The following is a 27,967-nucleotide window of genomic DNA, read 5'->3' on the forward strand; positions in this document are numbered from 1 at the left end:
TTAATGAGGTTAATATGGCTTGTTGGTGAATGTTATAATAATATATCAAATTAGGGTCCATTAATTCGAGTTTATTGCACCCCTAAAGTCTGAATCTAAAATGCTGCAGACTTTGGAGGCAAAGTAATCCAAAAACCAAGTCCAAGCAATTTATTTTGATTATTTCATGTGGTGTATTGGCGACAGTCATGGGTGATAGTCCATGAATACTGGGATGGCATCCAGCGACCTGCGCCCTGTGCCCCTGCCAATAGGGTTGGTGGTTGTGTCAGGAAGGGCATCCGACGTAACATTTTGCCAAATCAGTTTGCGGATTGACAAGACCATACTGGATCGGTCGAGGCTCCACACCGGATCAGCTGAGGCCCGGGTTAACTACAGGCACCATTGGCGCTGTGCCCTCACAGGGTACCGATGGAAACTATAAAATCCACTGCGGCGACCCCTGAGAAACAGGGAACAAGCTGAAAGAAGATTTCATACTATGGGTTTCAGTTTGTTTGATGCAGAGGAATAATCAGAATCAGAATCAACTTTACTGGCCAAGTGTGCTTATGCATATGAGGAATCTGACTTCGGTTTACAGCAGCTTCACAAAAAAAAGAAAGAAAAGCAAACAAAAACAAAAACAAAAAAGAAAAACAAGAAATAAATGGACTAATAAATAGAATACTGCACATCAGGTATGTCACTAATATACAGTTTTGTGATAGCTGAATAATTAATAACTTACGCTTATACATGGTAAATGGACTGCATTTATAGAGCGCTTTTCTGGTCTACCGACAACTCAAAGCGCTTCCCATCAAAGCTTCACCCATTCACATTCATACACTGATGGTAGAGGCTGCCATGCAAGGCGCCAACCTGCTCATCAGGAGCAGTTAGGGGTTCAGGGTCTTGCTCAAGGACTTTGACGCGCTCTCTGGAGGGGCCGGGGATTGAACCAGCGACCTTCCGATTACTAGATGACCCGCTCTACCTCCTGAGCCACGCCGCTTATATATTACATTGCTTACATATTATACTATATATTTCTCCGTCTCACTTACAACACTTAACGGCGTTAAAAACATCCTTGCCCTTTGTAGTGTCATGCAAAGGCACCAATTTCAGTAACTCCTCGTGCACTTCAAATGAACTGTCAGTGGCTCTTGTGTAAATGAGAAGCTGGCTAACATCCAACACATCTGTACTCTCGTCCAGTGCTAAGGAGAAGTACTTGCAGTCATGCATGACTTGTTTTAGCTTTCCCTCAACATGATTTTGAATGTCAATTCTTCGCGTCCCTGTGTGACGGGACAGAGACCGTTTCCAAGGTCTTAGCCATGTTCTCACCTCCAAAAGCTTTAGCCATCTGTACTGCACATAGCTTCACTGTTTCGCCATCTGACAAGGGCTCTTTACATTAGCAAACTCAAGGGAAACAGCATAAGACGCCTTGAGAGGACTCCGGTGTAGACGTGGCTTTGGTAAAAAGGCTCTGCTGTTGGTGTATTTTTCCTTTGAGCTCAGCGATGATAGTGGCTCTGGCACCTCCGGTGTACATGGCATATTTATCTTTGTGCGTGGCGTTGTAGTGGTGACTCAAGTTGAAAACCTTCATGGCTGATTTTATTTCAGGTCACACTAAACTCATAGGTTTGCCTTTGAATTCAGTAAAAAGATGTTCTGTTTCCCATCTTGCCTGGAAGACATGGTCTCGAGGTCAAGTTTTATTTTTTTGCCGCTCATGTCTCTCCTTGTTGTGTGTCGTTGCGGAAGAGAGCCACCGACACCAAGACGACACCATGCATGTGCAAGTAGTTGCTTGGCTACAGGTCTCTTGTGTTTTGGGGGAGGGCCCTCTATCAGTGGACAGTATAATTAAAATTGGGATCCGGCTCAAATGTGGTCCAACACCTGTGAAATCAACAATTTATTGATATTTGGAAATTGACCTGTGGGCCGTACTGCATGAGGACGGGTGCTGAATGCGGCCCGTGGGCTGCCAGTTGCCCATGCCTGAGCTATGTGGTGACCCTGGATAGGACATCAGAGCCCTCTTTTCTGCTTTCTCCACATACAAGTTGGCCACTATAGGTGAAACTGGGGAACCTATGTGACACCCCTTCACAACTGAACACTGAAGCTAAAAAGCAAATAATCCCCTCTGTAGTGACAGTAGAGACAAATGCCTCTTCCGGCCACTTACTGTAATAGTCTGTGAGAGTGATGGCATAACAGCAGTTCAATGTGGCACACTCAAAGGGACCGGTCATGTCATTGGCCACTTTTCCCCATGGTCGCAGTTCCACTGGCATAAGTGGCGCAGGTGCAGTCTTTGCCATTTTGTCATTGTATTGACATGACACGCATCAAGCTATCATGGTCTGTACATATTTGTCCATTTGTGGCCACCAGTATAGCTCAAGCAGTCTCTGCTTTGTACGCACCATTCCCTGGTACTCAAGGGCCAAGTCTATCACTCTGGATTGCAGTAAAGTGGGAACACCCAAGTGATCAGTGCCTCTCTTGACGAATGAGTTATCTACAGCCAGTTGATCTTGCACATTAAAGTTTATTTCTCACATTCTCTCAGCATTTTGGCTAGCCAGTCTTTCTGTATCTGACGTCGCAGTTGTGTCAGTTCAGGGCAGGTCTCACAGGCGGCGGTGAACTCTGGCATGGACATGGCATAGAAGGGAGCCATAAAGACAGTAGCCACCATGTCCGGTCCTTTTCAGCATCTCTTGTGGTAGGCAGTGGAAGCCTGGACAGGCAGTCGGCTGTCACAAATTGTTTACCAGGATGGTGAGTAACATCATACGTAAAGCAAAGTAGTCATGCAGACTATCTTGCGATTCGCAGTCCTGCATGACCAGTACCCTTGGATATGAGCAGGGTGGTAAGCCCTTGGTGGTCTGCACAAAGTGATGTCCCCACAGATAGGTTCTCCACCTTTCTACTGCCCAAACACATGCATGTGCTTAACGTTCAACAGTAGAATATTTTCTTTCAGCAGGAGAAAGTATCCTAGATGCAAAGTTATGATCCTCTGTGTTGTCTGGGTGAAGCAGGGTAAGTATACCCCCCCATTCCATAGTCAGAGGCATCAGTAGTCACACAAGTAGGCAATCAGGGTTGTATGGTGATAGAGCAGGGCTCTCAGCTATCAGTCTCTTAATCTCAGTAAAACTGGACTCAGCTTCAGCAGCCCATTTGAACTTCAGTTTTGTAGATTCCCTGAGTGTTGCACATAGCGGTTCAACAACAGTAGAGAAGTCAGTAATGAACTTACTGTACCATGAAGTTGGGCCCAGGAAGGATCGCAGGGAGGATGTGTCATGTGGGGCAGGTTCATTGGCCACTGCGCTGACCCAATCTTGGTCAGGGTGAAGTCAATCTTTGGATATGGTGTGGCCCAAGAAACGCAGAGAGGTCTTGTTGAACTTACTTGTGCATGTTCAGTTTGAGTCCAACATCACTCAAGGCATGTTACGTTCAACGTTGCTGTGTGCTTTGTCTCCTGCTGTTTTTCCCTCTGTAATGCTGTAGGGGAGTCATTCACCATTCCATTCGCTGTCTTATCCTCATCCCTGGTTCACTATTTCATCCGCTGTCCCTGCTGTCAATTGGTCCCGCCTCTACCAATCATGTTCCTCCTCTGGAGGATAAAAGTGAGTGTGTGTGTGTTTGATCATTTTCCCTACTTGTGACTGTGTGGTTGTCTGTGTGTAGGTCAGGCCCTGGGTCAGGTAAGACAGAGGCCTCTATACATCACTACTACATGTAGGTGGAACCTGTGTATAGACACATTAGGTAAGGGGTGGTTGCCATTCATGTGTTTTCATTTTTGGACAGTGGTCAAAGTAGTCAGATATGCAGGCTTTTGTTCGACTGAACATTTAGTTAGTTAGCCAGACTATCTTTTGTTTTAGCTCTGCTTGGTTTTGTTTCTTTCATTTCTTTGGCAACATCCGTGTCCCTTGACCTTGTGATCTAGTTGTGTCTTTGTGTAATTATTGGTAATGTAAATATGTTAATAGCACTTCCCTTCCACCTTGTTACAATACACCCCCTTGACTGCACCTTCACTCTTGTCCGGTCTCAATTATTCACACCCAGCGTGTTCCAAACCTTTCCACCTGGTCACTTTGTTTAATTAAACTTATGTTACGTATACCTCCTCCTACCCCTAGACCCCCATAACAGTCATAACAGTGTAACCCACATTCCTCTGTTGTGCAGGTTACAACAGCATATAGCGCCCTCTGTAGGCTGACATCATGAGCCTGCTGGGTGGCACCATAGCATATCATATCACATCATGAAGGTAGGCCTGTACCCCTGGCAGGCCTGCCAGTATGGTCGTCATCATATTTTGAAAGGCCAGCGGAGCCAAAGTGGGGCCAAATGGAACTCGTCAGAACCGGTAAAGACCATCGTGAGTGATTAATGCGGTTAAGTCACTGCTATCTAGATGTAGTAGCATCTGGTGATAGGCAGAGGCTAGGTCGATGGTAGAAAAGACTCCTGCTATAGTTGCAGAGCCACCAACTAGAGGACTGCATCAAATCTCGCGGGAGCGGGCGGTTTTAACTTTGCTGCGGGTGTAAGCGGGCGGGCAAAAAAAATAAACTGTGGGTCGCGCGATTTAGCTAGCGCTAACAAGAAAGATGGAGTCACTCTCCCTATTTCACCAAAAACGAAAGAAACTCATTTTAAAATGATAAATGATATTTCTCCTTGTAATGAGTTTCTGAGACAAAGATTTAATATTGATAAAAACAACTGTATGTTTTGTGATTCTGTTACCAAAACATTAGAACATTTGTTTTTTTACTTGTAATTATACTAGAGCCTTTTGGGAATTATCTCAAAATTGGATATCTGAAAAGGACTTTCATTTGCCCAATTTAGATTATAAGGATATTAAATTTGGAGTTACTAATGGAGGATAGAAATATGGAAATGTTGTACAATAACCTGATTATTATGGCTAAACAATTTATCCACAGATCTAGAGTTATTAATGCCAGGCCAATACTCTTAATCTTCATGAATGAAAGGGAAAACACATTAGTAAAATAATGTGTTTTCCCTACGGGACGGGAGAAGACAAATTTCCCCTCGGGGATGAACAAAGTATTCTGATTCTGAAAAAAAATAAAATCAATGGAATTCTACTGTGCGGGCCTGAATGGTCAGAATGTGGACAAGCACATTGTTGGAGTGTAACACGCACATTGCGGGTGCGAGCACTAATGGTCATAAATCCAGCGGGAGCGGGATTAAGAAAACAGTCCCGTGCAGGGCTCTACCACCAGCCACTTAAATAATAAGCCTTCATGTTCGGTAGCTAAAGCGACGTGCAACTCATGCAACAAAAAATTTTAAAAAATAAAGAAAAGTGGGACAGTTTTCAAAGTTTGTTGATCTGGTCAAAAGGATGTACATGACGTAGTGATATCTGAACTGGCTGTGCTTTACATGACTGCTACTGTAACGGATAAGACGCTACGTACTGTACAAGTTAATACAGATGGACATTTTCATGTTGTTGAGCTAATGGTAGATACAGGTTCACCTGTTTCTATTATTCCAGAGAGCACTTACCACACCCTCTTTCCTTCATGTGACCTTGCTGAGCCTACAGTGACTCTGCTCACACATTCAAGAGAGAACATACCAGTGAAAGAGTGTATGCATGCCACAGTGAATCATGATGGACATTCAACTATAGGCTCCGTCGTAGTGGTTAAGTCAGGTACTGCTCTGCTGGGCTAGATTTATTTGTTGCACTGCATATGTGTATTGAGGGAAGCAAAGCCGTTACTGTTCCCTGCCCTAATGATCCTTGTAACTATGCAAAGGGCATCTACAATTCTAAGCACCACAACAGACTGCACCAGAGACTCGGGTACAGAAAAAAACATCACAAAGAACAGTGCGTGCGATCAACGTCAAACTCACCTGCTCTTGACAATAACGTGCTGGGATTGGATCAGGGTGATCATTCGTCGGTCCTTCTCCTCCAACAAAACGCCTGGTACAGATGAACGTCATTTTATGGACTTTGGCCGCAAGCTCTGATCCAACGTAAACACTCCTCCAGCTCCTGCTTGGGTTTCGGAAAATTAAGGAACCGTACACCCACCGTATGCGGACTATCCGCGTGTCTGGAGTCACTATTGCATTCCCCATAGCAGCAATGTTTTATGTAGACCATGACACACTAGAAAAAATAGGTGAAAACGGCAAAAAAAATACGCAAAAAAACGAAGAAAATTACAACGAAGCGTTTACTTCTAGTGTAGTCTAGTGCATCCGATGTCTGACTTCCTTTTGCTGCGAAGCTTCCGCTTCCGCTCGGGAATGGCTAGAAAATAGCTCATGGACGCTGCCCCATTGGCCGTGTCTGCGGGTGGGGAGCCGGATGTGGGTATGTTTCCTGGTCACTGCACTAGCGCCTCCTCTGGTCGGTCGGGGCGCCTGTTAAGGGGGGAGGGGGAACTGGGGGGAATAGCGTGAGCCTCCCACGCGCTACGTCACCCTGGCGAAACTCCTCACTGTCAGGTGGAAAGAAGCGGCTGGCGACGCCACATGTATCGGAGGAGGCAATGAAGAGTGGGATAATTGGCCAAATACAATTGAGGCGATAAGGGGAAAAACAATCCAAAAATAAATTTAAAAAAATAAATGTAGGTAGTACCCGTAGCTGGTAAAATATAAAACAGTCTTGCCCCTCTGTGCCAAGTTCATGGAGAAAAGCTGCGTGCTTTCTTCCCCCGGGCCTAGCATCAATAACTACCATTTAGTTCTCAAACATTTTTAAACAAGTAGTGAAAGAAAGATTTGGTTCGCCTGGGCGGCATAAACAGTGCAGGTAAAGGCCACCCCCGCCGCCAAAATGTGGTATCCTATCCTTGTAAAAAATAAACTAGCCAGAGGGCCGTGCACTGTGCTTCACGTCATCCACTATGTTCTTCTTCTCTCCACACTGCAACATCTTGTAGAGAATGCTACCGTGTCCTATAGCGCCCTCAGTCTGTTTCTCACTGCAACACGACAGAGCACAGCACAGCACAGCACAGCACAGCACAGCACAGCACAGCACAGCACAGCACAGCACAGCACAGCACACTCACACAGGTATGCAAAAGCAGGCTCACATGCGTGCTGTCCACAAATGTACACACGCTTGTGCCCATGCCCACAGTCATACAGCTCATGGGTTAGGCTGCTGTAGATAAGTCAGGTGTGGACAGAAAGAGACATGCACAAACGCACGTACATCATCACCGGCGGTCACTCGGGGTCGAGTAGGACCGTCCTATCTCTGGGTCTTCAGGTCGGTGTAGAGGCCGATTTTGGAGCCGCACAATGGGAGGACGCCTGCACGTGACAGCTTTTTACGTGGAGTGGCTGATGCGCCTGCAGCCACCACACGGTCTTTGGCAGGGGGACGGCCAGAGTCCAATGGCATGGAGAACCAAGACGATTGGGGACCACCCTCCGTTGCAGCCTTCATCCACCTTCACTGCTGTTGTGACCTGGAGACATCTTCCACCAGTTCCGCCGCTGAGGTCTTTGTTGGATCGCGCTTCATCTGGAAGCTCCCTCTTGACCTATCCGCCTTGGGTGACCCTACCAGGAGCCAAGCGCCGGACGGCATAGCTCTTGAGATCATTGGTACACGCAAGCTTCTCCACCACGGCAAGGGGGCGATCCAGGAGAAGGCGCGCGCGCACACGCGCACACACCTCTCAAATGTCCTGATTTCTGCAAATGATTCATATTGTAACGTGCATGGATAAGTACACACGTTGGTCCTTGACTAACGGGTCATATCCTTTAGTCGACTGGTTAACGTTGTCGCTTGCGGTGCAGGAGATAGGGGTTCGCGTCCCGGCTGTGGCGGTTCTCGGGCTGCCCCCCCGAATTCGCTACAATATTCTCACATCGAAATCGACTTTAACTGTAAATTGAATCTGAATACATGCAATAATAGCAGCGACTGGCGGTCTACTCTCTATTGTCTGTAAGTGACAGACAAACAGATAGATAGATACGAGACATGGCGAAAGGTAATGGGAAGGAATACGAGAGAGCAACAACTTTACACCTTAACAGCAAGACGTATCAAAGTTGCACAGCAGACCTTTATCTGGTGCACTTGCTAAATCGCTCAGACAGATTTCATTTAAAAAACGATGAACAACACCACTTTAACCATCAACTAATCTATTCGTTTTATTTTGATCAATGCGAAAAAAGTTTTCCTCGTCGAGAAAAGGGAGGTGAAAACACGCCGAGCTCTCCGTGCAAACAAATCGCCTCTAAAATGATTTTCAGAACAAAGTCGGCGAGGTCAGTAACGGATGTCCCCAAATGGAAACGCTGGATGTGTTGATTTATAGCGGTAGCCCTCAACACACTGCAGGGCCTACTTTCCATCAGTCTAAATATACACACACACACACACACACACGCACACACGCTCTCTCTCTCTCCTCCACCGTCTATAGGTCCGCATACCGCGATCTGATTGTCTGACCGTATATGTGCGTGCGTGCGCGCGCGCGCGCGGCGGCGGAGGGTCGGACAGCTGACGCGCCGGAGCGCAGCGGCGCATCTTCAGTCCGACGGCGGGCAGGGAAAGGTGCGCTGAGGGCTCCTGTCCGTCTCATTGCCCCGGAAACGCTGCTCTCATTAGCCGCACGGATAAGCCCGAGAGAACAGCGCGCTCCACCGCTCCACGACCCGCCGGGTTCCCTCTTGTGCGAACGGACCCGTGACATTTAAAACGCTTCTGCTCCCTGATGTTTTCCATGGACCATTCAAGTTAACCTCGGGTTTTTTTTTATTTTATTCTGTTTTATTTTATTCGGACGTCGCAAAAAAGCTGAGACGAACCAATTTAACTGTTCGTTTTACCGTCCTCGTCCCTTGCCGTTTCGCAGAGCCCGTTTTAAATCTCGGACGTGGGCCAAAGACGATTATGGAAATACTTGTGTAGAACCTGCGGAGCCGGCATCACACCACATGGCATGAACACTTGGCCGAACTCGGTACCGCTGATTTCATGTTGCTCCGGAGCCGGACGAAGGACGGCTGCCCGGGGGGCTGCCTGCCATGCTGACCGCGCAGCGTCCGCAGACGCGTGAATGGAGAAGAGCGGCTCGGGTTCGGTGAAGCTGCAGGAGGACCGCTTATAATAATGGGGCTCAAACGCGGCGCGAACACACACGTCTCCGTAAGCCGACGTCAGCCCAAACACACATCCAGAATCTACTTCGCCTCCGTGTTGCTCCTGCTGCTGTTCACCCCGATAGCGGACACGTCATGGTGGTGAGTCACTGCGTTCAAAAGGTGTATGGGGGCAAGTTCGGGGCGCGTGCATGCAGCTGTTATATGAATGGCACAGATGAGCACTGCGAAATTAATGGAAAACGTATTTAAAGATAAAGATGCTTTTTTTCCAGAGCAGTTAGAGCCGCAGGTGTTCTGTGATGGACTGGGTTTAAAAAAAACAACAACACACACACTTTCAGGTAGACTCCGGAGCTTCAACGTGAATTTGCAAATTTGTACATTTTTTGGTGGGAATTACAGCCATAACCATATGCCCAAATTCAATTTACTTGAATTGAGAAACGGTGCGTAAAACGCTCCCCCTGATAAATCTATTCTTTTGCCATTTGCTCCCCGCCCCCCCCCAAAAAAACCGACCTGTGGATGCCACCGCGTGCATGAACGCGTTGAAACGTCACATATTGATTTCTGACCCTGCACAGGAATGCGCTCCATATAGGCCCCTATGTGGATGCTGCGCTCCCGCTTATATGGTGGCCAAGTGCGCGTCGTTTATGAAGATGAATGGCGCGCGGGGAATCTCCCCCATCCATCCATCTTGCCCCTGCTCAGTGGCAGGTGCAGCCGCTGGTGCATGAATAAGATAAGTGCTGGTGGATGATTTCTCTTGAGGGGGGGGGCGGGGGGCGCAACTGCAAAAGGAATAATAAACCTTGCAGGTAAGTCTCCTCCTCATCCATTCGCCACCTGAAACCCTTCCCATGCGTCAGGCTCCCGGTGGAAAATATAAACCCGAAATATGTGATGGACTGTAAACCTTACGCCGAACCTCTGCAAACAAGCCATAAGTCACCGACTGCTTTATTCCTGGACGTATCCGGGCACCCCCGTAACAAGTAGTCCCTGTCCTGCACTGCACGGATTTAGACTAAAACTGAAAACTGTTCCTTTGCAGACAAGGTCATGAACAGCAGTTCCTCTGTAGAGCCGTGAAGCGTATTTCCTCCTACCCGGGATGCTGCGACCCCTTCCCTGCCTCACGCAGACCGTTCTGAATTAAACTGGGGTCGAATAAGAGAAATCCACAGCGCGAGGGAGGACGAAAGGACGAAAGGGTGAGAGAGAGTTGGACAGAGAGTGGGCGAGAGACAGATGGAGGGAGAGACAGACAGACAGACAGACAGACAGACAGACAGACAGACAGAGAGATACTTTCAAGATAAACGCAGTTTTTATTCTGGTTCGTGTTTGTGCCTGTTTTTAACTGTTGTGACAATTTAGCGAGCGCCGTGAGTTTTATCTTGCAGCCCCCTCCCCCCCCTCTCTCTATGTCTCTCTCTCTCTCTCTATGTCTCTCTCTCTCTCTCTCTCTCTCTCTCTCTCTCTATGTCTCTCTCTCTATGTCTCTCTCTCTCTCTCTCTCTATGTCTCTCTCTCTCTCTCTCTATGTCTCTCTCTCTCTCTCTCTGTGTCTCTCTCCGCGTGTGTCCTGCTAGAGACCGTCAGGGGTCTTTTGGCAGAGTCCATATTTAAAACACAATAAAAAACACGTAGCGGCTCTGCTATGCTTTACTACTCAGGCAGATAGTGGCAGTTACGGTGGAAGTGAGAAAAGCCTTAACAGGAGTGGAAAACCACCTGCTCGGGCCTGTTTCTGCCTTGGTGGCCCGGCGACAAGAATGCGGTTGCGATTAGGGACCATCATGATGTCCGGATGGCGAGCCAAGCATGCCGGCTTAGTCAAGGAGGCTGCGCGGTCATATGGTCCCGGGGGATACTGGAGGGGGAATGGTCCGAGTGCTGGACTCTCAGGAGTCCCTCGTGTACTCTGGTCGCCTGTCTCCTTTTTTCTTGTCCGATGAAGCTTTTTCATAAAAGACCCCCCACCACCACCACCACCCCTACAAACAACGAGACAAGGCGAATAAGAACAGTCTAGAAGTCAGACTGGAGGCTGAAGTCAGCTTTTGTGTGTCTGACTCTTACGAAGTACAATATCCATAGAAGATATGGCACTTTAATCTGTGTGTGTGTGTGTGTGTGTGTGTGTCTATCTGTGCGTGTGCATGTAATAGATGTACATTTCGGTAAGTCTGTAGCCATGTCGGTGTATGTGTGTCTGAAGAAGCATACGTATGTCGGTGCGTAGGTGTGTGATTACATCTTAATAGAGCAGGAAGTGAGGCGGTGACGGGTGAGAGGGGCAGTTATTATCGAAAGGGACGAATTATCTAATTTAAAAAAAATGAAGACGGTGTGAAGTACGGTGGCGCAGTGGTTAGCGTGGCCGCCTCACAGCAAGAAGGTCCTGGGTTCGAACCCCGGGGTAGTCCAGTCTTGGGGGTCGTCCCGGTTCGTCCTCTGTGTGGAGTTTGCATGTTCTCCCCTTGTCCGCGTGGGTTTCCTCCCACAGTCCAAATACATGTAGGTCAGGTGAATCGCCAGTACTGTCCCTAGGTGTGTGGGTGGGCCCTGTGATGGCATGGCGGCCTGTCCAAGGTGCCTCCCCGCCTGCCGCCCAATGACTGCTGGGATAGGCTCCAGCATCCCGCGCCCCCAATCGGGATAAGCGGCTTGGATACTGGATAATAATGGTGTGAAGTAATCCCCCCCCCCTCCATCAGAATCCAGTCTACTCTTCTAGATTCACTCCCTTGGCGATACAACCGTCCACACCATACACCATGTTAGTGTTTTGAAAATGTCAGCGGTTTAACTGTGTCACACCTTGTCTGTATTTGACGGGACGTGCGTCCACAGGTACATCGGCGCGCTGGGCGCTCGGGTGATCTGCGACAACATCCCAGGTCTGGTGAACAAGCAGCGCCAGCTGTGCCAGCGGCACCCAGACCTGATGCAGTCCATTGGCGAGGGAGCCAAAGAGTGGATCAAAGAATGTCAGCACCAGTTCAGACACCACCGCTGGAACTGCAGCACGCTGGACCGGGACCACACCGTGTTTGGCAGGGTCACACTGCGAAGTGAGTTGAGGCATGTGAGTCTGTGTGTGTAGGAGTATGCTCGCCTGGTAGTCAAGACCACCCCAAGGTGAGACCAAGTCCAGACCACGTCTAAATTCAAAGCCAATCATAAGGTCCATCTCCGCGTGTCCACGACGGTCTTCGAGGGTCCGCGTGATGTAAATGTCGGCATCTGCCCCATGCCCATGAGGGTCCGTGCAGACCGCTTTGTGGACGACCGCACGCAAGTTGTGATGCGACCCAAAATTTGTGACCGCAGACTGTACGCATAGCAAGGGCGCAGACTGTGCCTGCTCCAGATAACAAAATGGATGCTTGTTTTGCAGAGAGGTTGTGCGAGGAGACCTGCCGTTACCCACATTCTTATAATTCGTCTTCGAAAGAATACAGCGACAGCCAAATAACGTTGAACTTACGGCGAGAAATTCTTTCCTAACGCGCGTGCTTCTTCTTCTTCTTCTTCGTCTTCTACTTGGCGTACATGGCAGTTGGCAAACAACGTTATGGCGCATTACCGCCACCAACTGGACTGGCGCGTGGGACTCGACTCTGCATAACGGTAGTCCGACTTGCCGACCTGTGTTGTAATCTTTGATTCTGTAGAGCTCGATGGGTTTGTGAAATGTTTTATTATCCTATCTGTTTGGTATACGTGTGCTGTATTTTGAATGTTTCTTCTGTAGAATAAAAGAAAAAAGTACGACTTCCGGTTTCTAGTGCAGCGGTCATACCAGTTCCCTGTTTGTTGGCGTGCGCTATTGACAATGGCGTATTTTTCGCGATGCCTGCAAGATTTTCCATGGATAAATGTCAACGACATGCACAGAATTGTCGACAAACTTCAAGTTACGTCCACAAATTACGAGGATACTCATGCGCATAATTGTGAACGTAACTTGGTATGTAACTTGAAACTTGTCACCGGTTTGTTGGTAGGTGCAAGCGAGGGTTTGTCGACAATTCCGTGCATGTTGCTGACATTCATCCATGGTAAACCTTGCAGGCATCGCGAAAAAACATGCCATTGTCAATAGCACACGCCAACAAACAGGAAACCGGTATGACCACTGCATGGAAGCCTTGTTTTTTTTCCGACCCGCATTCCGGGAACTCTGCCTCTGATTGGCTAGTACTCGTTGCCTCCGTTGATTAGGTTGGTTAAGGTTAGGATTAGGGTGGGATTAAGGATAGGGTTAGCCAATCAGAGATAAAGTTGGGGCGGGTCTTCCCGGAATCCAGGTGGGAAAAATAATAACGCGCAGGGGAAGTGGGTCCGCCCCAGTTTGGCGTTCCACGCATGCGCATTTCCCGATCCACGCCACATTCCAGTTGGTGGCGGTAATGCGCCATAATGTTTACCAACCAGCACTGCAATTTTCATCTCTCCCAACCATTTGCGCAATTTCTTGCCAGGACTTCAACGCCATTTGGCTGTCTTTGTATTCTTTCCAAGACATATTATATAAATTTGGGTAGCGGCGGATCTGCTGGCACAACCACTCCTCAAAACAAGCGTCCGTTCTGTCATCTGGAGCATGCGCAGTTATTGCTCTATGCGTAGAGTTTGAGCGGTCACAAATTTTGGGCTTCATACAGCTGTCCGCACAGGGGTCTGCGCGGACCCTCACGGACACGGGCAGATAATGACATTTACGTCACGCGGACCAAAGCGGACCCCTGGGGGCGCGGAAAGTATGAATCGGCCTTTAGGGGGCCAGTCTGACTAAATTTCCAGAACGAAGCTTATCAGGTCCGAGTCAAATCCAAGACTTTTAAGGTGTTGAGCCCAACTCAAAACCATTGTGGCCAAAACTTGTGTAAAGACAGATACCAGAACAGTACAAGTCCAATAAAACAGCATGACTGTAAGTCTACCGTCATAGCAGAAGTCAGCTTAACTTCACTGAAATATTTATCTAGGCTTTATTTTCCCCCTTCGCCAAGGGAGAAATGTTTCAGATTCCAATGTTTCAAAGATATAAATCAATAATAAAAAGGTAAACAAATCAGATTAGACTGCACTTTATTGATCTCCTCGGGGGGGGGGGGGGGGGTTGATGTTCGGTTAAAAAAAAACAAGTAAATTAAAGTTTTGTACTTGACGGGCTTTGAAAAATGATCATGACTCCACACTCTGAGCCCGAGTCAAGTCCGGCTCATTAGGATGTGAAGTCTGAGACGAGACCTTCACAGTGCTGACTTGAGACCGAGTCCACACTCGATAACTACAATCTATGCATGCACGTACGTCGGCTGTTTATTTCAGCACCAAGAGTTGTGGGGCAAAAAAAATTCAGGTTGATCATCCTCATAGATGTCTCCTGACTTCCCCCCATGTTTCCCTACAAAGCAGGGGTGGGCGATCTTATCCAGAAAGGGCTGGTGTGGGTGCAAGTTTTTGTTCCAACCAAGCAGTTACACACTTGATCCCACTAATCAACCAATAGTCTTTGCTGAGGAACTTGATTAGGAGACACAGGTGTGTAACTACTTGGTTGGAACAAAGCCCTGCACCCACACCAGCCCTTTCTGGATAAGATTGCCCACCCCTGCTACAAAGCATAGGAATGAACAGGCATCGTATCCATCCAGCGCTGGCCTCTCATCAATCTGAACTTTGCCCCAGAGTACAGACTGGGCTGTCTGGGGGAGAAGGTGGAGCGGTTTCACCTTCTCAGCGACCGAGGAAAGATTGGGAAAGTGGAAGTTCTCCGAAAACAAGTAGCAGATAGAGATATCCACATGGGCGACGTATAAACAGTAATAGGAGATGTAAATATTTGGGGAGAAGTTTCTGGCGGCTAGACAAAACCTCACTCCCTGACATATCGCCGGTTCCTCCATCTGCCTGGTTTGCGTGAGCAGAGAGGAGAGTGGGGAGGTGGGAGCAGGAAAAGCCAGACCAAATATCCCCTTTCTGAAAACCTCCTCTCCTCTGAAAGGAAAACACAGGCCTGCCATCTGTGCACATCAGAAAAGTGAAAGGAGAGTCGGGTGGAGTGTGATGTTAAAGCTGACATGCTGCTTCTATCTGGGCCCTTCCACCATAAATGGGCTGATTTCTAAGGCTCCCTAAACAGTTGGGAATACGCCGCAAAAAGTCAGCTATTCAGGTCAGAAGTGTAAAGACTACAAGCCAGTATTAACCCCTATATTATGTGATGCTGCAATTATACTGCGAGAGTGTTATTTAGACATACGGAATAACACCATCAAAAAAAGGTTACTTCTGCACAATAGTCTTGTCAAATTTTGTTTAAAAAAGTCCTTCTCCATATGTGTGTACCCGTGTCCCATTAAATGTCATGCACATTTATATTTTGTGTAACCATTGTGTAACTGAATCAAGTGAAACTGGACTTGGTTTATATCCATGAAGACGTTTCGCCCTCTCATCCAAGAGGCTTCATCAGTTCGTGCCTTTCTGACTAGACCAAGCTAGTCTGACTGGCTGGTGATGAAACTCAGATATTTATCCTCTTTGGAGTCGTTATCAGAGCTATTGATCATCACCGGCCAATAAGACTAGCTTGGTCTAGTCAGAAAGGCACGAACTGATGAAGCCTCTTGGATGAGAGGCGAAACGTCTTCACGGATATATACCAAGTCCAGTTGCACTTGATTCAATTCCTTTGGATAACCATGACCTGGATGAATGAGAACATTCACAGACATATTGTGTAACTGTATGGGATTATATACCGTGGATATAAAAAGTATACACACCTATGTTAAAATGGCAGGTTTTTGTGATATAAAAAAATGAAACCAAGATAAATCACGTCAGAACTTTTTTGAAATTGCAACCAACAAAATTCAAGGGAAAAACAATCAGAAACATTTTAGGGGAAAAAAAAGAAAAGAAAAATACAAAACTTACAATAACCTGGTTGCATAACCCTGGGTGCCACGGTGGCCCAGTGGTTAGCACTGTTGCCTCACAGCAAAGGTCCTGGGTTTGAAGCCCAGGCCATCCCAAGTCTTTTTTGTGTGGAGTTTGCATGTTCTCTCCATGTCTACATGGGTTTCCTCCGGGTGCTCCGGTTTCCTCCCACCATCAAAAAGACATGTATGTTAGGGTTAATACTCTTGTCTGTGCCCCTGAGCAAGGCAATGTAAAGGAGAACTGGAGTTGGTCCCCGGGCGCTGCAGCTGCCCACTGATCCTATACAATAGGGATGGGTTAAATGCAGAGAACAAATTCATTGTAATAATACAATGTCAAATACAGTGGCTGGCACAAGTGTGCACACCCCTAAGCTAATACTTTGTTGAAGCACCTTCTGATTTTACTACAGCACTCAAGTTTTTTGGGGTCTATCAGAGTGGCACATCTTGACTTGGCAATATTTTCCCCACTCTTCCTTGCAACAACATTCTAGAGCTGTCAAATTTTGAGGGCATCTCCTGTGCACAGCCCTCTTCAGGTCACCCCCACAGATTTTCTGTTGGATTCAGGTCTGGGCTCTGGCTGGGCGATTCCAAAAGGTTGGTCTCCATTTGGTGAAGCCATTCCTTTGTTGATGTGGATGCATGCTTTTGGTCGTTGTCATGTTGAAAGGTCGACTGGTGTTTGGAGCTATTCATGGTTCCCACCACTTTGACTAAAGCCCCCAGTTCCAGTCGAAGAAAAGCAGCCCCAAAGCATGATGCTGCCACCACCATGCTTCACCGTGGGTATGGTGTTCTTCTGGTGATGTGCTGCGTTGTTTTTGTGCCAAACATACCTTTTGGAATTATGGCCAAAAAGTTCAACCTTGGTCTCTTCAGACCATAACACATTTTCCCCACATGGTTTTGGGAGACTGGCTGTATCTTTCAGCAAAATCTAGTCGGGCTTGGATGGTTTTTTTTATTTTGGCTGGACAGGTCAGCGGAGCCAGCCTTACAACCGCGAATGACCATGACAGAGTGATCATGTTAGAGTGACTGAGTGAAAAAGTTACATGATTGGGCCGCTGGATCAGGTGATCTGCGATGTCACTGAAGTTAACTTAAACGACTGGTTGGCCGACCAATGATGTTGCTAGTAAACATGGAAGTGGGAGTTTTGGGTTTATTTTGGGAAGTGGGAGTTTCCCTATTGGTCATTGCTCTTTCAAAATGAATCTGTGCAGCAGTTCCAGCTCATTCCACATTAATCACATGTTAATGAACAGAATATATTGCTGCTCGTGGAGACTACTGAAATGCTAAGAACAGAACATTTTGCTGCTCTTTCCACATCTGGGTACGCACTGTAATAGTCCGGCATAAAGCAGAGTAAGAGAGAAAACAGCTCTTCATGCACTGAGAGGTATGCCGGAGAGCGCACAGTTAAAGCACCCCAAATCACTCTGACAAAACACTCAATACAGAGTAAGTCTTAGAAAAAGATATCCGCAAATTGAGACAGATAAGAGAGGAGGGGGAGTTAACCGATAATTAGGATAGTTATAATTGCATTTAAATTCAGTTTTCTTTCAAATCAAACATCCCAAGCTATGAGTGGAAAGTATTGTTCTTGCAGTTGCATTCATAGCTTCTTTTTTTTTTTAATTCGACCATAACTTAACCATGTCAATGCAATATACTACTTCAGTATACTTTAACAACAAATATTACTGGGACCACTACAAAATATTGCAGATGAACATTTAATATCCAGGAATTCACAATGTCAAAACTACCACTGACTATCCCTGCAACCAACTGGCCACAATTTAGGACATTGACCATACACGGTCCAGCCATATACTAGGTTTTCACTTTGTCTTGTTTCCTGTGAAAAGACTTCCATCTTGCCACCCTACCCCATAGCCCAGACATATGAAGAATCCAAGAGATTGTTGTCACATGTAGGGAACAACCAGTACTCGCCAGAAATTCCTGCAGCTCCTTTAATGTTTGCCGTAGGCCTCTTGGCAGCCTCCCTGACCAGTTTTCTCCTTATCATCTCATCAATTTGGAGGGACGTCCTGTTCTCGGTAATGTCACTGTTGTGGCATATTTTCTCCACTTGTTGATGACTGTCTTCACTGTGTTCCAAGGTACATCTAATGCCTTGGAAATTCCTTTGCACTCCTCTCCTGATTGATACCTTTCTAACAACGAGAGCCTGTCCATGGTTTGTAAGCTTTTTGTGGATCATGGCTTTTGCACTTGGATGCAGCCAAGAAGATGTCAGAAAAATCCCACAGGCACAGCTGAACTTTATTTTGGGGTTAATCAGAGCCATTTTAATTGATGGAAGGTGTATACTAACCCCTATTTAACATGATTTTTTTTAATGTGATTGGGTAATTTTGAACACAGCTACATCCCCAATTGTAAAAGGGTGTGCTTATTGTAAGTTCTGTATTTTTTTCCTCTCTTTCCCTAAAATGTTTGATTGTTTTTCCCTTTTTTTTATAGGTTGCAATTTCACATTAAGGGTTGAAGAAGTTCTGACATAATTTATCTTGGTTTAATTGTTTTACATCTTTTATATCCACTACATGTATATATATATATATATATATACATATATACACATACATACATACATACATACATACATACATACACACACACACACACACACACACACATATATATATTTCAGGGCTGACATGAATCCTCTTTCCATAAATTTGTAGTGTACATCAAAGCAAAGTGAATATCATCAAACTGATGTAAGTTAAAGAGTAGTGTATTTCGGTGCTAAAAGAGATAAATTGATGCTTTTTTTTGGGAAAATATTACCCATATTGGTTGGTAGTTGTCCAGTGACAACTACTGACATATAAGTTCATACCTTATTTAACTCAATAACAACATCGTACAGACGATACCCTCTGGGTAATGGTAATGCCCTAATTTATATCTCCCCCATCTTCCTAGGCAGCCGAGAGGCGGCTTTTGTGTACGCCATCTCGTCGGCAGGAGTGGTCTATGCCATCACCAGGGCCTGCAGTCAAGGTGAGCTCAAGATTTGCAGCTGTGACAGCCAAAAGCGTGGCTTTGACCGCGATGACCACGGCAGCTTCGACTGGGGCGGGTGCAGCGACAACATCAACTATGGGATAAGCTTTGCCAAGGCTTTCGTCGACGCCAGGGAGAAGATGGTGAAAGATGCTCGGGCCCTCATGAACATGCACAACAACCGCTGTGGGAGAATGGTGAGCAGCAGGGAAGAAGTCTGACATGGCCAAAGGTTAAGGTGGTGGGTGGGTGGAGGGAGGATAATTTGGGAACAATCAAATGTTCCTTTCTAGATTTAAAAGAAGAACTATATAGGAAAATATCTTAGGTTTGGTAATTCAGTAGTAATATACGTCTTCCCAACACTCCCAGCTATAATGGACAGAAATGGAACAATAGTTTTTGGCACTTTTTGCCAGATTTTACTGCAAAATAAGTTGTTTCTGAGTGAGGAGAATATCATGATATTAGTCAATATTTAAGTTCTTATTTCAATGCTTTTTATGAAAGCCTGGACTTGTAAACTGTATTGCTGTTTGAGATTTCTCTGTAAGAAGTGAACTTCAAGCAGCATCCGCTTAGCTTTATGATTACACGGTTAACAACTGTGCCGGCTTGGACGGCCAAACATTAATCACGCCATGGGCAACATCACTGACTTAACACCCTTGTCACCTCTGACCTCTGCTCTAGGCAGTAAAGCGCTTTATGAAGCAGGAGTGCAAGTGTCACGGGATGAGTGGCTCCTGCACTACAAGGACCTGCTGGCTGGCTATGTCTGACTTCAGGCGGACTGGAGACTACCTGCGCAAGAAATACAACACAGCCGTCGAGGTGACCATGAACCAGGATGGGACCGGCTTCATGGTGGCTGACAGGAATTTCAAGGGAACCATGAAGAACGACCTAGTATACGTCGAGAACTCACCAGACTACTGCCTGATGGACCGCACGGCAGGTGGGTTTAGAGTTAATTCACTTATTCATTGTCCATAAATTCTTAATCCAATTCAGGGTACCACCCCAGCATGCATTTAGGTAGAAGGTCCTGGTCACCAGTCCATCACAGGGCCCACACATGCAATCACTCACATGCTATTCAGTCCTACGGGCAATGTTTAAGTCTCAGATTCGACTTACATGACAGAGCAGAGAAACATGAAGTACCTGGAAGAAACCCACGCAAACACAAGAAGAACATGCATACACCACACACTGGTCTTGTTGTAAGGCAGCAATGCTATCCACTAAGCCACCTTGCTAAAAGTGCAGTTTTGTCCATTTAGATGTACAACATTTATTTATTAAATAGTTATTTTGTATTATTTGCTTGTTGAACCATGGCTAAAGCAAACCATCCCTCAAGAAGTAGTTTGGAAAATCTTGAAATTGTCAATACAGGAGAGGTGCAACGACTCAATTCACGGAGTCCTACATTGGATGCCGAAACAACCAACAGCATTATAACAAGGACTAATTAATCATCTTTCACCTTATTTGCCAGTCTTCACTGAAAGAAAAGAGCAACATGAGACAGATAGATATCAGCGCAGCACTGTGTCAGTTTCACTAAAACTGTGAGAATCAGGGACTCATCTGCAGAAGGCCCTGCATTCCTTCACAGCTTAGAGTTCAATTATTTGACCTTTGACATCTCCCCTTAATTCCCACAGTGGATGCTTTGCCTGGTTAGGCTCTGTCCCCCCATCTGATCCTTTTAATAGAAGTCTAAAGAAGTTCAATAATTCACTATTAATAGACTAGTTATGATACTCTGGACAGGTATGGCAGCATCTCATCAACATCTTTCACTGCTCTTCCTCTGTTAGATAGAGATAAAGGCTGTCCATTGATGGCCAACGAGGGTTTGTTTGCTATGAAGGGAGGATGCCTTTACCCTTTTTTAAAGGTGAATAGGTGATCTTAAAAGCAGCTTATGACCCTTCCTCACCACTAATCTCCATTCTATAGGAATTCTCACCCTAAGGATACATGCAGGCTTATTGTCCAAATCCTTTCTTTGGTCTCCATTAAGCTTCACCCTCCAAAGCCGAAGGGGGACTATCTGCCTTCTTGTCTCGTCTTCAATCCAGGGATTTTATTCTGAAGCTATTGTTTTTGATCTGTAAGCACATCTCCAGTTACAAGCCAATGGGTTGACATTTTACTTTGGTAGAGCCTTTTCAGTTTTCAACATACACAACTCTATAAAAGTTCAGGGGTAGTCACTCTAGAGGATGAGTTACCAATGACTGCTATGACACTTCTTTTTTTTCCAAAGTGCAAACGAGAAAATGTTTCCATCTATGAATATCTAGTAGTGCTAATTTTGGTGGTGAATTTTGCATGAAAACAGATATCACTGAATCAGTGATATACACTGTACAAGTTTTAATAAAGTGAAATATTACATCACAACCATTTTACATTTGTAATAATTTGGGGCTATGGCAACAGATAACAATATTTTCCCACATGGATTGAGCAGCAAAACTTAAAAAAGTTAATGAACTAGCTTCCAAAGAACAAAGTAAAGTAATAATTGCTCTTTTAAGCCACAAGTGTTGACGAGTTAACAGTATTTAAGTGCTGGTTTTAAACATTGTAAGGGACATTTACTAGCTATCCAATATCTTTATACTCTTTAGAAGCCCTAACCCCTAAAGATATTTTTTTCTCCCAATTGTACTTGGCCAATTACCCCCCTCTTCCGAGCCATGCCGGTCGCTGCTCCACCACCTCTGCCGATCCGGGGAGGGCTGCAGACTACCACATGTCTCCTGATACATGTGGAGTCGCCAGCCGCTTCTTTTCACCTGACAGTCAGGAGTTTCACCAGGGGGACATCGCGGGTGGGAGGATCACGCTATTCCCCCCCAGTTTCCCCTCCCCCCTGAATAGGCACCCCAACTGACCACAGGAGGCGCTAGTGCAGCGACCAGGACACATACCCACATCTGGCTTTCCACCCGCAGACACCTAAAGATCTATTTTCTAAAGAGCTAACCCCCCCCCCCAAAAACCCCAACATCCTTGTAATTAGCCATCCTACTATGGCATATGTCCGTATTTAATAATAATAATACATTTTATTTGTGGGCACCTGTCAGAGCCCTCAAGGACACCTTAGAGAACACAGTTAAAAAAAAAAAAACAACCAGCATGGTATCAGACAGCATAAATCAAAACAAAGCAGGGTAGACAATAAAAAGTTAATACAACAGATAGGTATAAAATCATCGTCAGCAGAAAACTCAATGAAGCGTGGAGCAGACTGAATATGCCAGTTCGAAAAGGTACGTTTTGAGATGGGATTTGCAGGTTGAAAGAGAGTCAATGTTGCGAATGTCTTGTGGACGAGGGTTCCATAGGTGGGGGCAAAATGACTGAAGGCTCTAGATCCCCATGGTAGTCAAGCAGGCCAATGGTGTACTGAATTGGAGAGCAGAAGAGGATCTTAGAGTGCGGGAGGATGTGTGGATATGAAGGAGTTCAGAAAGAGAAGGAGGTAGGTTATTAAGGGCCTTAAAGGTGAGATGCAGGATCTTGAAGTCAATATGGTATTTAACAGGGAGCCAATGGAGTTGCTGAAGAACAGGAGTGATATAATCTATGGAAGGAGTTCTGGTAATGATATGGGCAGCTGAATTCTGGACCAATTGAAGTTTATGAATACACTTGAGGGGAAGACCGAAGAGGGTAGAATTGCAGTGGTCAATACAGGATGTAACCAGGGTGTGAATGAGTATGGCGGTGCTGTTAGGTGTAAGTGACGGGCGAAGATGAATAATATTGCGTAGGTGGAAGTATGCAGGCCAAGTAATATTGTTGATGTGAGCTTTAAAAGATAATGTGCTGTCCAAGATGACACCCAGACTCTTAACCTGAGGTGATAGAGGAACTATAGAATTCTCAATAGTCAGAGAAAAACTATCAGGTTTAGCCACAGTAGATTTAGTACCGACTAGGAGGACCTCAGTTGTATTACTGTTAAGCTTGAGGAAGTGGTATGAAAACCAGGATTTGATTTCTAGTAAGCAGTCAGAAAGGGAAGTGGGTGGAAGAGTGGAGGTAGGCTTGGTGGATAGATAAAGTTGGGTGTCATCTGCGTAGCAGTGAAATTGAATGCTAAATTTCCTGAAAATATGGCCAAGAGGTAATAAGTAAATAACAAATAGGAGGGGTCCCAATACAGAGCCCTGGGGAACACTGTAGTAACAGGAAAGGACTGTGATCTCAAATTTTTAAGTTGGACAAACTGAGCGCAGCCAGACAGATATGATCTAAACCAGTCAAGGGGCGTGCCAGTTATTCCAATAGAAGCTAATCTCTCAAGGAGAATGTTATGTGAAATGGTATCAAAGGCTCCACTCAGGCCGAGAAGGACAAGTATGGTTAAGAGCCCAGAGTCAGCTGCCATTAACAGATCATTAGTGATTTTCACCAAGGCTGTCTCCATACTGTGCATGGAGTGAAAACCAGACTGGAATTGTTCAAACAGATGGTTGAGCATCAAGTGAGCGTGTACCTGAGATGCGACTGTTCTTTCAAGTGTTTTAGAAAGAAATCGTAAATTTGAGATTGGGTGAAAATTATTCAAATTGTTGGAGTCTGCATCAGGTTTCTTGAGTATTGGAGTTATTGCAGCTGTTTTGAGAGATGAGGGAACAAGGCCAGAGTTAAGAGAGGAATGTATGATATCAGTTATTAAAGAGGATAGAGAAGGTAGACAGGCTTTTACTAAATGAGTAGGAAGGGGGTCTAGCTGACAGGTACTAGATGATTTGGATTTGTGAATAAGACCAGATATTTCAGCAACAGTTTGGAGTTTAAAACTAGATAGTGAAGAAGAGAGGGGAACATAGAAGGGTGAATAAGACGAACTATATGCGGTATTGTTCGATGAGGTCAATTGCTGATGAATATTTTCAAGTTTGGCATTAAAAAAGGTCATGAAGGTGTTACACTGAGCAACTGAATACAGGTGAGGTGCAAGAGTGTCCAGTGGCTGTAAAATATTGTTTACCATGGAAAACAGAGCTGTAGTGTTCCCTTTGCCTGATCTAATTAAATTTGCATAATAAGACGATTTTGCTGTGGACAGAGCCTCCTTATAATGAAGTGTGGTCATCATACATGTCTTTATGAACAAGGCCAGTTTTCGTGTAAAGGCGTTCCAGGTGACGGCCTTTAGCTTTAAGCTTGCGTAGTGCAGGTGTAAACGAAGTGGCAGAGTGGGTAAAGGAAACAGACTGGGTTTTTAAAGGAGCAAGATCATTTAAAAGACTATAAAGTCCATCATTGTAATGAGAGACCAGTTCATCTCGGGTGGATAAATTGCCTTTTCTAGGGAGGTCATCAATTCCACTAGAACGAGCAGATAAATCAATATTCTTAATGTTACAGAATGAGGTGGAGGGGACAAATTTGTTTTGGATACTGTTAAAAGACTTCGGATATTTGTTAAAAGACTTGGTTCATATATTTCCAACCAGTCACTGAAATGTGTACAGTGTCTGAAGCTGACAAAACAAATCACAATTTGTCTTTCTAGAATGTTCCAAATCCCAGAACAGCAGTCTCTGACTGAACACTGAACTGACTGAACACCAGCATGAAGCATACTGTTTGTTCATAGATGTTTCCGCTAATGAACTTTACTCATCACTGTGTTGTGTTGTACTTTTTCCATGGAACTGGTCCATATACACGTCTTTGGCTCAAGTGAATCCCGAGTCCGACTTCTGCTGACAAAAACGTCCCTCTCTCTTTTATTAAACTCGTTCTGCTGACAAAAACTTCCCTCTCTCTTTTATTAAACTCGTTCATCTTAACTGCATTGCCTCCAAAACTCCACAAGATTCTCAATTTTTCTTGCACTCAAAAGATTAAAGTCCCAAATATCAACTTTGTTATATTACTTATCGAACAGATATTGTGGGCCCACAGAAGGTCCACAGGGAAACAAAAACTGAAAATATCTCCTCTACTTCTCCCTGAAAATATGATAGTATCTATCTCTTTTAGGCATCATTTCTGTTTAATGAACCTCAATACTGGATTTAGACAAATGTCTCACAGCCTACTTTTCAAAATATGCTCTTGTGAGAGAGAGACAAATAACCTTTGTCTCTCTCAGATCAAAACATAAGCTATCAAACTGTTGATTGACCTGATCTCTCCAGCAGTTTGTCTTTGCCTTCAAACACTCAGCTTATAAAATAACAGCAAGGTCCAAAAATAAACTTTATAGATTTACAGATGACACATAATTGCAGATTTCTTATACTTCTCATTTTCTTCCAAAGTTGCACTTTTTGCGCCACATAATTTGTCTAGAATGAGGAGAGAGGTACTGGAAACATAGTTCGGAGTTCAATAATCCTAAATTAAGTTTAGTATAAGATGAATAAATGTTTGTCATGAGCGGATTTTTTTTCCTTTGGAGCTGGCTTAGCTGGGCTCTGCTTATAGTTAACTTTATCAAATGACTGATGGGTAATCCTTATGGCATAATTAATTTAAAAAAAAACAATTTTCTTGGTTTCTGCCATTGTGCAGATTGCTTATGATATCATTTTACTCCTCTGCTTCATTTTGGAGATTTTTAACATCGGACAACGGTGTCTTATGGGACATCTGAACAGGAGTGTCAGACATATTTCAACAACTCCAATTTAACTCAATTATCTAAACCATGCATTTGGAAGTGAAAACGAAATTGAACGTTAAAAGTTATACAACGAAATGTCCAATATAATCAATGGTGGATGACATTGCTGATCTACTGTCTGGTTCACCCTGAAGGAAGTAGCAGCCTATACTTAACGTAGGTAGTAGTAACCATCCATAAACTAGCCGGCCAGCACCATAAAGAAGTCATAGATAACGGACAGTCATGGACACAGTCTGACTGAGACACTAGGGGGGTTTGTTATTTAAAGGACATGTTTAAGACTCCTGCTCACTTGTCCCATAAGGCACCGTTGTAAATCTGAGTCCAGCGGTGGTCCCATGTCCAAAATCTACAAAATGAAGCCAGTGAGTAGAATTTGATAACAGATATGGCCAATGGCGAAAACTAAGAGAGAGAAAAAAAGACCCAGCTGACACTGGTTGACTTTCATCTACTTCTTCCACCTGCAGGTTCCCTGGGCACGGCAGGAAGGGTCTGCAACAAGTCCTCACGCGGCACAGACGGCTGTGAGGTCATGTGCTGTGGGCGGGGCTATGACACCATGCGCATCAAACGCGTCACCCAGTGTGAGTGCAAATTTAAGTGGTGCTGCGCAGTGGAGTGCAAGGACTGTGAAGACGTGGTGGACGTTCACACCTGCAAACCACACAAGCGACCCGATTGGCTGGACCTGACCTGAAAAAGGAGAACCTGGACTAATCGCTCCCTCCCTTGAGTCATCAAATCTGCGAGTGACTGATCGCGGTGCACCACTGGATCCTGAGTCAATCCTTTCAATGACCCGGTACTGCAACTTCATTACCTCCGGCTCTGACTTGGCTACTTTGTTGGACATGTCCTTTAAAAAGACTGTGAGCAAATCCCTGAGTTCGAAGTCTCATTTGCCTTAGGATGGACAGAGGCAAAAAAAGAAAGACAAGGCGAGACAGAGATCTTTGAGATCTTAATAACAGACACTGACACTGTTTTTATTAGTTTAAAAGAACATCACATCATTGTGCAGTATTGCTACACAGCATTTTGTTTATGGTACAATGGCAAGTTGCTCCAAGCGAGTACAACTCTAATAGACTACGAACAAACTAGCAAATTGTAAGTGTTAATTTGTAGAAAGCCTTACCTTTTGGGGTTGGCTGGGTGGTTGGTCAGATGGAGTGTCGTAACAGCTTGTCAGAGGCTTTTTGTGGACATAGAATTGTTGCTAAATACAGACAGAAATCCCTGGGTGAACAAAAAAAAAGTTTCTATTCTATGACATATATATGAACAATTAGCCTCATTCATCAATCATTCGTATGTACAAATTTGTTCTTACATACCCATGGAATTTTTTTTAGCTCTCTAAGATTGTCTGACAGTCAGAAGCAAAGCCCGATGGTTATTTGTAGGGATGGGTGGTAGGGCTGCACGATATTGGGAAAAAAACTCACATTGCGATATTTTTTTCTCTGCGATATATATATTGCGATATGAAAAAATACAGGAATTTTCACCAGATGACTTCACCAGAATTAATCATTCTAGAATCATCAGGGTGATTTTGAAGGGGAGTTGTTGTGAAATGGGGCCTTTTTTCGCCATTCGCCGGGAAGAAGAGAAGATGGAGCCAGACAGACAAAGCAGAGTGACGGCCGAGAATAGTGATGCGTGGTTCGGCTCTGATGTCATCCGAATCTGCATGTATGCATCATCCACCTGCCACCCACATGAATGAATTATTTTCTCCAATTTAGAGACCAGAACCCGATCACATATTGCCATTATTTCTCAGTGGGATATATATGCAAGCGTGATGATATGGTAACATATTACACCATGTTTGAGGTTTGAGGTACCAGTTTTGTGGCTATCATATACATACAGCGCTTTGCAGCTGTTGCATATGACATACCCAGCACTTGACTTGTTATGGTGAAGTATTGCACTAAATCGCTCCCACACGGAACTTTTCTGCCCTTCCATTTTTTTGTTTTTAATTCTCCTTTTTAAACTTTCTCTTGGTTTTTCACTTCATTGCTGGTTAAGACAAATAGACACCCCAAACTGGTGC

At 45.1% G+C, this 27,967-nt stretch overlaps 1 protein-coding gene and 1 long non-coding RNA gene across 3 annotated transcripts in view; one reads left to right on the forward strand and one right to left on the reverse strand.

Moving 5' to 3' along the window:
• LOC130107424 (uncharacterized) overlaps window positions 1-27,942 on the reverse strand; it is a 54,992-nt gene extending 27,050 nt beyond the window's left edge. The window contains exon 1 of the long non-coding RNA XR_008809811.1: window positions 27,038-27,942. This is a non-coding gene — a long non-coding RNA (uncharacterized LOC130107424). The remainder of the gene's footprint in view (window positions 1-27,037) is intronic.
• Window positions 8,853-27,047, forward strand: LOC130107421 (protein Wnt-2b-like). Of its 2 annotated transcripts, none has more exons than XM_056274024.1 (5): window positions 8,853-9,333; window positions 12,058-12,278; window positions 19,140-19,417; window positions 19,914-20,178; window positions 26,367-27,047. In XM_056274024.1, exons 1-5 carry the CDS (start codon window positions 9,203-9,205, stop codon window positions 26,594-26,596), a joined length of 1,125 nt encoding a protein of 374 aa, XP_056129999.1. In that variant the 5' UTR covers window positions 8,853-9,202; the 3' UTR covers window positions 26,597-27,047. The 2 variants fall into 2 exon arrangements, with proteins under 2 accessions (XP_056129999.1, XP_056130000.1); XM_056274025.1 differs by lacking the exon at window positions 8,853-9,333 and adding an exon at window positions 10,302-10,412.
• Window positions 27,943-27,967: the final 25 nt, after the last annotated feature.

The sequence above is a fragment of the Lampris incognitus genome, chromosome 2, assembly GCF_029633865.1.
Source record: "Lampris incognitus isolate fLamInc1 chromosome 2, fLamInc1.hap2, whole genome shotgun sequence".
NCBI classification, from domain to species: domain Eukaryota; kingdom Metazoa; phylum Chordata; class Actinopteri; order Lampriformes; family Lampridae; genus Lampris; species Lampris incognitus.

Excerpts from the sequence above, each read along its gene's own strand:
- LOC130107421 (XM_056274024.1), top strand. The coding sequence starts at position 9,203 with ATGGGGCTCAAACGCGGCGCGAACACACACGTCTCCGTAAGCCGACGT. Across the intron at positions 9,334-12,057 it reads ATAGCGGACACGTCATGGTG|GTACATCGGCGCGCTGGGCG; the intron begins GTGAGTCACTGC and ends GTGCGTCCACAG. Across the intron at positions 12,279-19,139 it reads TGGCAGGGTCACACTGCGAA|GCAGCCGAGAGGCGGCTTTT; the intron begins GTGAGTTGAGGC and ends CCATCTTCCTAG.